The sequence below is a fragment of the Silurus meridionalis genome, chromosome 14 (assembly GCF_014805685.1).
Source record: "Silurus meridionalis isolate SWU-2019-XX chromosome 14, ASM1480568v1, whole genome shotgun sequence".
NCBI lineage: Eukaryota > Metazoa > Chordata > Actinopteri > Siluriformes > Siluridae > Silurus > Silurus meridionalis.
In genome coordinates, this window is record NC_060897.1 from 12409679 (window position 1) to 12420959 (window position 11281).

Here is an 11281-nt window from a genome sequence, read left to right on the forward strand (position 1 = left end):
CCAAGGAAATCCAAGGAATTGTCTGTAGACCTCCGAGACAGAATTGTATCAAGGCACAGATCTGGGGAAGGGTACAAAAACATTTCGGCAGCATCAAAGGTCCAAATGAGCACAGTGGTCTCTATCATGCAAATGGAAGAAGTGTGGAACCACCAGCAGTCTGCTTAGAGTGGGCTGCCCGGCCAAACTGAGTAATCAGGGACGTGATCAAGAACCGATGGTCACTCTGAAAGAGCTCTCGCGTTTCTCTGTGAAGAGAAGAGAACCTTCCAGAAAAACAACTATCTCTGCAGCACTCCACTAATCAGGCCTGTATTGTGGAGTGGCCAGACAGAAGCCACTCCTAAGTAAAAGGCACATGACAGTCCACCAGGAGTTTGCCAAAAGACACCCAAAGGTGTCTTTCATCACCTGGCCAATACTATCCACACAGAGAAGCATGGTGGTGGCAGCATCATGCTGTGGGAGAGAAAAAGATTAATGTACAGAGACATCTTTGATGAAACCTGCTCCAGAGTGCTCTGGACCTCAGACTGGGCCACGGTTCATCTTTTAACAGGACAACAACCCTAAGCACACAGCCAAGACAACAAAAATGTGGCTACAGGACAACTCTGTCTGAGCCCAGACTTCAACCCAATTGAACAACTCTGGAGAGATCTGAAAATGGCTGTGCACCGATGCACCCCTTACAACATAATGGATCTTGAGAGGTTCAGCAAAAAAGAATGGGAGAAACCGGCCAAAAATAGGTGGGCCAAGCTTGTAGCATCATACTTAAACAGACTTTGTCTGTTATTGGTGCCAAAGGTGCTTCAACACAGTATTAAGCAAAGGCTGTGAATATTATGTGATTTTTTTTTGTGTTTTTTATTTGTAATAAATTTGTAAAGATTTTAAACACACTTCTTTCATGTTGTCAATATGTCGTATTGTTTGTAGAATTTTGAGGAAAATAATGAATTGAATACATTTTGGTTCCAAAAAGGAACGAGACGCTGCGTCAAACAATGCTTTGGGAACACCTCTGCGTGGCCATTCTCTGAACCACGTGTGTAATCTGTCCAGTGGAAAAGCGTGACATCATGACCAGGAAGCTATAAAAGCATATGCCATGAAGATGGGGCTAACATTGAAAGTTAAGGAAGCGCTTGCAGGGATGCAGGTAGTGTGGCACCGATATGCATCGTCTCGTTCCCTCGGGGAACCAGGGTTACATATGTTTTGGGAACGAGTGTACAATACTGCCAGACTGACCAGTCCCTGCCCAGTGTGGATGAGTACAGCTAGACCAAAGGACAGAGGGGCCAGGATCGGCACTAAGGTCAAGGCTGAAAGACCTGACAAAGGTAAGCTGGGTGGACCAGCCCACAGCATTACAAACATCCTAGAGAGAGACCCCAGAGGGCAGGGCCTTAGAGGCCGCTACACTCCAGGTCGTGTGAGCTCTGACACGAAAAAGCGTGAGACGACCAGTGGACTCCTAAGAGGAGGAGATAGCATCCACAATTCACCTACTGAGGGTCTGCTTGTCCGCAGGAAGACCCCTTTTATATGGATCGTAGCAGATGAACAGCTGGTACGACTTCCTCCACGGGACGTATGTGTCCAGTGCTCACACACACCTGATTAAGCTTCTCCTGGTCGGAGGCTTAAGTGGGAGGAGAATAAAATGTCTGGAGCATGACTGGTTGTGGGGCAACAGAGGGCACTTCGGGAACATACCCTAGTCTGGGGTAAAGAAAGGCACTGGCCATGCCTGGGGTAAACTTCAAACATGAAGGGGCCACAGAAAGGGCCTAAAGGTCCCCAACTCTCCTCGGAGATGAGATGGCCAGTAGAAAAGCAGTCTTGACAGCAAGGGCACCTCATGCAAAGGTTTGAATGGAGGCTTGGACAGGGCCTCCTAAACTACAGCCATATCCCACAAAAGCAATCTAGGCCTTAGCCTTCAGGTACCATGGAGGAAGTGTGTCACCAATGTTTTTTTTTACTTGCGACTTCTAAGCAAGCAGAGCATGGTATGCCGCAATAGCAGACACGTAAACCTGGGTGAAAGGAGACAAAACTTTGGCAAACAGCACTGGGCCAACCAGGCCATTGGCTGAAACTAATGGATGGATCTCACACCATATAGTGAACAGGCGCCATTTTGCGGTTTACAACCTGATCGTGAAGGGAGCTCTGGACTAAAGAGTAGGATTCTGAGCCCTGGAAAAAAGGTGCTGGATTGGGCAGGTAAGGAAGGAAAAGGGGACACGCCCATCTCCACTCCCTCAGACAGGTCAATTTGCGTACCCCATGACTTCAACCGACGCTCCGCCTCAGCAATAGTGGGGCCAGAACCGCAAGGAAGGCTAGTTCTCCTCAAAAAGCTCTCTCTGGGAGCAGAGCGAGCAGTCAGCTCCGTCGAGAGCCGACCAAGCGTGCTCTACCCCAAAATAAACTACACATAGCCTAAAAGATTGCTTTTTCTATTATCCATTTTTTTGTTTTACCTCCTTACCAGTACTTACCTGCCCGAAGGGAAGACACAGAAACATACAGAGCGCTTCCTGAACAAACAGAAGCTAGAGCCGTCTCCACAGCTTGTGCTTTCATAGCTTCCTGTTCATGACGTCACCCTGCCAGTGATGTCGCGCTTTTCCATTGGAGGGATTACACCCGTGGTTTAGAGTGTGGTCATGCAAAGGTGTTCCCAAAGCATTGTTGACGCAGCTCGAGTTCCCAAAGGGGAACTTCGGTGCCACCTAGATCAGGTTGAATTTTCCTTTTTGAGTCTGGTTCCTTTCACGGTTTCTACCCCATACCATTTTAGGGAGTTTTATGAACTTATAATTTGAAATTTTATTTTCTATATTTCTGTAAAGCTGCTCTGAGACAATGTCCATTGTTAAAAGTGCATGTAAGTAATGTACATGAACCATGTTATGTTCTTTTTGTTTTTTCATTTTGCTTTTACTCAGAAAGTAAAAAAGATAAAAAATTTTGCCACTATCTGTAAATGTCTGTGGGATATTCTAAAGCCTAACTGGTGTTAACCAGAAATCAATGTGTAAAACACACACACACGCACGCACGCACGCACGCGCACACGCACACACACACACACAATGGAAATGATTGATTACACTTTGGCTTCATAATTGTTTTTTTAACAGTTTTGGGGTTCTGCTAATCATTTGTCCCCTGAGATCAATGCAAAGAGCTGAGCATAGAAAGCAAAGACACATTTCCAAAACCTCACCTATTGTTTGCAGAGGTGAGTGCACAATGTGGCAAGCACATCAGCAGCAACAGTCTATAAAAAGTCTAATTAAAATGACAATTTTATCCAGTCTACAGCTGGGCATTAAAAATATTTCTTGAATTTCTCTATAAACTTTTTATGAAGTCACACATTTACTAGAGAAACAAATGTCTATTCAGTAAATGGAAAATGTATTCACTATATTATATATTTATTATTTACAGTTTTTGTACAATCAGTGGTACAAGAATGCCACAATTGCTCTTAATGGTTTTAATTTTAGTCTTAAGATTGCTATTTTTTATATTCAGTGTAATAAGTTCTACTAAAAGTAAGTTAGGAAACTAGACTGTCAGCTCAGTAGTTGGACAGAGTGCACAAATATGGTTTATGGAAATTTCACCATGCCCCATTACCCTGAGAGCAAATATTAGTACAGTGTTCTCGAAGGCTGATCGCGCTCTTATCTTACTAAAGTGGTAGTGCCAGTGTGCTCCAACACTGCTCCCAAGGATCAACAGGAAGAACCCTGGCCTGTTCTGATATGATACCATGCCAGATTATTAAATGAGCATTTCCAGTGTGCAGTGTGTCCTACTAATCTGTGCACTTTATTATTGGTGAGTAACATTACAAGAGATAACAACATAAATAGTTTATTCAGATGGCCTAAACAGATGTATTGCTTACTGATAAGACTAATGTTAGTGTTTGAACATACTATGAATTAAAGAATATATTGATAAATTTCGCTCTGCTGTGCCTTTTGGTTTGGTGTCTATTTGTACGTTTACGCAAAAAAACAATGTGTTTTCAAATCCTTCTGTGTGCCATTTTTCAATAACCAACTTAGCATAATAAAGTATAAATCTTTGTGAATCCTAGTTATCATTCATTGCATACTTCCAATGGTTTGTTTAAAATATGAAACATTTGTAAACAAATTGTGTTTTAGGAAGATTTTACCAAAGCTTAACAAATGCAGAAGTAAAGACAGTCAGTCAGTCTGCCTAAAGCATAATAAATTTCAAGATTTAATATTCAAGTCGTTGGACAAATTGTTCTATCTGATTTACTATCTGTTAAAATAACTGTGATGCTCCTGTTACATCAAAACAGAGAAGAGTGCTAATACCAAAAAGCACACAAGGTTTTAAAAAGACTTTAAACTCAGATAATAATAATCAGCAATAACATTTGTGGACACCTAACCATGACCCCCATATGTGAACCTTGTTAATTCTGGTGCCATAAAGTCAGAAAGACACAATATAGGAAACCTTTTCTAGCATGGCAAGGTCCCTCTGCAAAATGGTTTGCCAAGTTTAGTGTGGAAGAAATCAAATGGACTGCAACCCAACTCTACTGAACACCTCTGGGATGACCTGGAATGCCAACTGTGTGAGAAGCATCATTGTTCAAAACTAGGGCCTGATCTCACAAATGATCTTGTAAATTAGTTCACAAAGTACATATGGGTGTGATGGACAGGTGTCTACAAACCTTTGTTTGTACTTTTTTTTTTAACAATGATTTTTCATAAGTAGATTAGATTATTATTGTACAGTAGATGATAGTAAGGTGTTTTCAGCTTTTGGTAGTCAACCAGACTTTTGAGAAAATGATTGGTTCAGAAAAGCTTATAGGTTTCAGAATTATATCTACACAATAATTTTACCATGTGAAGGGTTTTTCCATGCTACCACACATGCTCAACTCTTTAGCTTTATAGGCAAGCATGTCAAATTAGAATTTCAATGAATGAACTTTACTGAGTAATGTATGTAAATTATTACCAGTGTGTGTGATTTAAGCAAAGGGTGTTTTATGGCCAAACCATTTCACCAAATAAGAGAAGGCAGTGTGATGTTATACTCTATACTTCATAAACAGGAAAGTATTCATTTCTGTTTGTTCTACAGGGCACTGTGTATAGAGAAGAGAACAACAAACAAAACAAAAAACGAGTACAAAATTACTCATTTACATCTTAGTGCAGATGCTCTTATTCACGTATCTAAATTCTGTGACAAAATTCAGTTAACAAACAAAACTCTATGTTAGCTCCACAAAAGCATGACATCATACTGTTTGTTGATTAATTTAATAATTGAATAACAGCATGCCCCAAAGATATATACTCCTCATATGCTACAAATATTGACCCAACCTCCTTTTTTTTTTGCTATTAAAGAAGTCTTACTTCTTACATTTTTATAGTTATAAACAGTTTTTGTCCTCACCAGCCTCTTTTATTTTTTTGTCATTTTTCATCTTGGAGACACTGCTTTACCTTTGAGTGTTACAAAGTAAACACTATCCATCATCAGTATCAGACCATATCAATAATTCATATCACCATATCAATAATTCCAAAGAATAACCCTGTGTGTATGTTATAATAAAAATGATGAATAAACAATATAGAATGTGAGAATAGATAGAAACCTTGCTATCAGTACTAATGCTAAGAACTACTACTGACCCATTAGAAGTGAGGATTCAACAGCGCTTCAGTCTCTTTCTTCTCTGTGTCAATGAAATAATTATTTTTGAGACAGCATATCTTCAATGCATTTTACATGTAATATAGTTAAAGGCAATTTGTGCCTTAATAAGCAATAAACAAGAAACAGTTAAGTAAGCTTTACTTTTCTTTTGAGTACATGGATTGACAATTTTATACAATGAGTAATTTAGGACAATCATACTGGCATTATGGCATTTCAGACAAGTTGTATCTTTTGAAGCGTCCAGCTGTGACAAGTTGAGCAACAGAAGCAAAGCCACTGTGATTGAGTGACCTGTATAATTATCGTATTGTTCAGGCTGGTATAATATTACAATATATAACAAAGTATAATATTTCAACAAAGTGACAAACTCAGAGTTCTCCACATTGCAATGTCTCTCACTTTGACAGCTTGTCTCTTGGCATCATAAATTTGTGAAAGGATTTTTTTCATTTTTATGCATATTAATCCAGCCGCCTCCAATTATTGTTCCCCTTGTCCTGTTCCATGGCTTTCTCCAACCAGTCATTGTCCTGCTCCGACTCTGATTCGCTCATTTCACTGGCGTCAGCTGCTAGCAGGCGTGAGTAATTTATCCGACGCTGGCGAGGGATTCTCCACTGCAGCACAGCTAAAGAAATGCACCACACTCCAAGCATTGCTGCTGTACCCTGGAAGAGGATCGTAGTCCCAAACTTGTGTACCACAAACCCACTGACTAAACTGCCTAGTCCAGCACCAAGATCTAGATAAAGAGCTTCAAACACTCTTTTTACTGCCAGCTCTGTCCCTGGAGAGGCGATGTCAGCGGATTGAGCTTCTAATGACCACCAGAGGGCACCAAGACTGATTCCAGCCACCACCTGAACAGGAAGTACAGTCCATGCAGTCTTCATAAAGGAATAAGAGAGACATTGCAGCAAAAGACCCATGATACCAAGAGGCAGTAGCCGACCATGGAATTTCAAGAGACGAGTTAAACATCCATTCAATGGGGCAAAGGCCGCCTGGCACAGAGGTACAACAGCCAAAGTAATACCCATTTGAAGCTCTGTAGCATTGTGATCTTGCATCTGCCATAGGAGGAAGTCAGATACAGCAGAACCTGCTATGCCGGTAACAACAGCAGTGATGGCACAGAGCAGTGCCTGCGAGTCTCCTCGCACCAGGTGCAGTGCCTTCAAACCAGCCCCAGGAACATGTTCACGTTTGTGCCGGTACAGTGGTAACAAAGCAGCAAGAGGCACCATCAGAACCATCAGCAGGGCGTATGAGTAAAAATGCAACGCTGTTCCAAATAGACAGTAAAGAAAGCTTACTAGAATACCCGAGCATCCCATACCACCAGCAGCCCCTAACAATCTCCAGGGTTTAACAGCCCTGTAACGTTCAGTGGCATCCACAAAATCAAGGTATTCGTGCAGCCCATCGTCAGATGTCCACACCAACGGAGCAGCCAGAATCTCCAATAGGATTATGATGATCATGACCAGGAAAAACATTTGATGCAGTGTGTCCATGACTTTCAAGCTTCCAAGGAACTCATATTGAATCTTGTCCACCTCATGCTGCTTTTGTTCACGCTTGGTTAAAGATATGCTCCTCCTACCTGGAATCATCTGAACATGGGTTGATTCCTGGATGTCATTTCGGCTGCTTGGGGTGATCACAGTGGTACTCTGGTTATTGTGGGACGATGAGATGTTGAGTGGTGCAGGTGCATATTCAGTGATATTGTACTCTTGCGCTCTTGTTGAGAATTTGTGTAGCGTTGTCTTGGGATTCAGAGTAGTTGAGTTAAGCACATGTACTGCATTCAGCTGACTAATATTACAGCTTCTGCTCTCTGTGCTCTTTCCTGTAGCCGGGAAGAGCAGGAGCGCTAAGACAACTGCTGCTGAACACACGAGAGACCCTGTTATGACGACGCGCCGTTTGTTGTTGCGTCTGGCCAGGATGCAGGACAGAGGCCTCCACACCAGAGCAACTGTGTGTTTAATAGACATGATGGTGCCTGTCATGACGGCATTGAGGCCGAGGTGCCGGAAGTACAGGGTCAGGAAGGGCAAAAGGCAGCCTACGGCACAAGAATAGAGGAAATGAAAAAAAGCCGCAAAGCCGACCGCTCCTCTGACGTCCCACTGCTTGCTTCTCTTCATGGCTGTTACCTCTGTCACACCAAACAGTCATAAGAACTCTGGGGATGGAAAAAAATAAACGTAAGTGAGGAGGTAACTTACTAAGTAAACACAAAAGATAATAAGAGAGGAAGTGTAGAGGAAGTGGCAAAAAATGACTGCAAATCATACATGCTTGAAGCAGGATTCCTCTTTCCCCATAATGCACATATGCATTTTTTGTTTGTTTGTATGTTTTATATTTTACTTTATATGTGTAGTGTTACACTTTATTAGCAAATTATGAAACCATAAAAAACTAGGCCAGGCAGTTTGAGTCAGAGTTGAGTAAATACTTCCTGCTTCCATTTTTTCCATTTAAAGTCAGTGTGCAAAAGTATAACATAAAAAAAGTATATTGTTTTGCTTTTGCATTGTTATTAATGTAGCTTTACCCAAGCTTTTACCTACGACCAATTAATCTTTAACTTATCCAGTTTGTCTCGGTTTGTCCTGTGTACAAATGGTTTTTTTTTGTTTTTTTGTACACATTTTGAATAATTGTTTACGTTTTTGTTTTTTTGTCCTACGACAACTCAAGTGTAGACTTTTTAAACTCTTGAAATAAATGATACCTTTGTAAATTCCAAACTAATCATAAAGCAAAAAAAGTCCACAAGTATATGGACACTTAGTTGATAAGCAGTTTAATAGCTTAGATAATAATTGCTGCCAATGGAACTGGGTCACTGGTGATTACTGGTGATTACTGATGATGTGAGTGTTGATAGAAGTAGCAGGATAAATTCTCACGTGCATAAAGTTATACTTCATTCAAATGCTGAATAAAACTGATAGGAGGGTGCTTCACAATGCAGACACATACTGACCCAAAAGCAACCTTCTTAAACTAGTGTGTTTCACTCACTGTAGGCAGAAAGACAAACAATATTTATGCAGTAAAAACCAAAGCATCTACATGGGTTCCAGATTTTAGGCAGTCACTGAATGCAAATGATTTGTGTCCAAGTATTTCAAAAAAAAAAATGTTTAATCATTAGTAGTTTGCTCAGTTACTTTTACGCCTGCATTCAATTTGCTGTTTCTATTCCACTGTGGTGAAAAATGTACTACATTGTGTCTCTGTTCAAATAGAACCTGACTGCTGTTTTACAGTGTTAAAAGCACATAGCATTAATAAAAGTTGTTAACTGTTTATTTGAGATCTTCGCATGGGTTTTATGGAACATGGGCTACTAGGTGCAGACAGGAGTGTCGTATTTACACCATGTGGAATGAAGGTGCTGGAGCTCAGGTTACGGAACTGATACAGGAACTGTATTTACAGACCGGTTCACACCACACAAACAAACAAGGTTTATAATAGTATAAAAGTGTAGGGAATACATTTGGTCAGAAGCAAAAGTGTCCGTAATGAAAATATACACTATAATTCAACTTCTTCCAAACACGAAACTTTATCCAGACTATTTCAGAAGGAGCCGGATTGGTGTCCTGCGCTGTTACCTGTACACCTGTTTCAGCGTGGCTGGACACGTCATCATGAGATATAATGATAATTAAAAAGTATATATATATATATATATATATATATATATATATATATATATATATATATATATATATATATATATTATTTACCTTTACTGTCTCCTAACAGGGGAGTGGAGTCATGCTGTTTAGGTATGGGGAAATCCTCTGTATCCGATTTGTATAAAATGTCGGTTCAGTCCGTCTAAAAGCGAGTGGGAACCAGGAATGGATCCGGAGAGAGCTGCTTACCTTTCGGGGCGTTTTTACTCACTGGCGCCGCCTGTCTGTTTTCACTCATATCACAGCTCAACATGGCGGAAAAGAGTAAATGTTAGTGTGTCAAATGAATTCCACGGAAACTTCAGGACAGCTTTGTGAACTGTTCAAAACATTACAAATATAACAAGTATTACAAATAAAGAGTATTTATTCGCGTTCTGTAAGGATTTTTCTGGTGATGGGAAGATCGGATCATTTTAGTGACTTGGTTCTTTGTATCTCGTCCATCAAAATCAACAATTCTTTTTTTTTTTAAGGCATTTAATAAAATGTAAAATTTTTAATAAGCAGATCCCTCATGTCTACATACACAAAATTTGACTAAAGTTCCAGTAATTTCTATATGTATATATAACTGCATACTGCATAGCGAATATGGTTACGTGACAATAGAACAAACGACTCGGAGCAGAGGACTCATGAGATGAACTACTCAATTCGGTTTCCTGTGTAAACCACAGCATAGCATATATAGGAGTCATGTGATGAAAGAAAGAACAACTTGGACTAAACTACTCAATTCTTTTTCCTGTACATAACCTACAGATATATTCGGTGCTTTGCTCATGCCCATCCAGTAGAAAATGATCGAATCACTCTTTGAGACTACTCGTTCTTCTGAGTCACATTAAAACCTTGTTCAAAAGAAACGAATTGTTCATGAACGACCCATCACTTGTTATTCACCTTGTTCCCTATGTGTTTCCTCCCATTGTGCATTTCTCCATAGGTGTCTATTGCATTGTCCCTTGTTTTAATTTTTATAATGGACATTGTTGGTTTTAATGAAAACTGTAGTAGCAGGTCATGCATTTGACACCTAGAGATTCAGTGGTGCCATGCCTGAATCAATCCACCTCTTAATACTATCATTATAATGCCAAGGCTAGGGGTATGCAATACTTCTAATTTTAGTATCTATCAAGTAAATACAGGGTCAGAAACTGATTCTTTTACATTTCAAAACATGCACTTGGAACTTTATGTACTTTACTGTGGGGAGAGCAGTTTGTCATGATTTATGAGGTAAATGCATCATTAACATGCTAAATCAAAATACATTTTCATAAACACAAAGATTTTGTAATGTGTGTTTTCAAAGCACCTATAATTAATTGTGAATGTGTAAACCCAGGACAGAGTTTGAACACTTTTTAACCAAATAAAATATATGTTTTTTATTATTCTAATGAACTGAAAATTTGCATAAAATTATTAATAGAAAACAATGATTTTTTTGCATGAACTAATGCTGAAGCTCCTATATTACTAAAATATCAATTTTACCATTATATCTGCCTGGATAGCCATTGCCTCTCTGAAAGGACTCACAGTGACCTCAGTAGTCCTTCAGACAGACCCCAAGCAGTGGTCTCAGAGCTGCCACTGCTTGGGGTCTGTCTGAAGGATTCTCTTTCTGTTTCTTTTGGAGTGCAGCATTCTCTTTATCTTGTTGTTTGTAATGTTTTCATTCGAAGCAGTAAAATAACTCCACACTGTGCTCCTTTTTCCTTCTGCCATCTCTCATTCAGAGTAACTTAAAGCCCGTGCGCTTGGCGCCACTGAGT

At 40.0% G+C, this 11281-nt stretch overlaps 1 protein-coding gene across 1 annotated transcript; it reads right to left on the minus strand.

The window, feature by feature from the left end:
- Positions 1-5881: 5881 nt before the first annotated feature.
- On the minus strand, positions 5882-9688 carry mfsd6l (major facilitator superfamily domain containing 6-like). Its single transcript, XM_046865735.1, has 2 exons — positions 9543-9688; positions 5882-7960 (listed from the first exon to the last, which is right to left on the minus strand). Exon 2 carries the CDS (start codon positions 7920-7922, stop codon positions 6228-6230), a length of 1695 nt encoding a protein of 564 aa, XP_046721691.1. The 5' UTR covers positions 7923-7960; positions 9543-9688; the 3' UTR covers positions 5882-6227.
- Positions 9689-11281: the final 1593 nt, after the last annotated feature.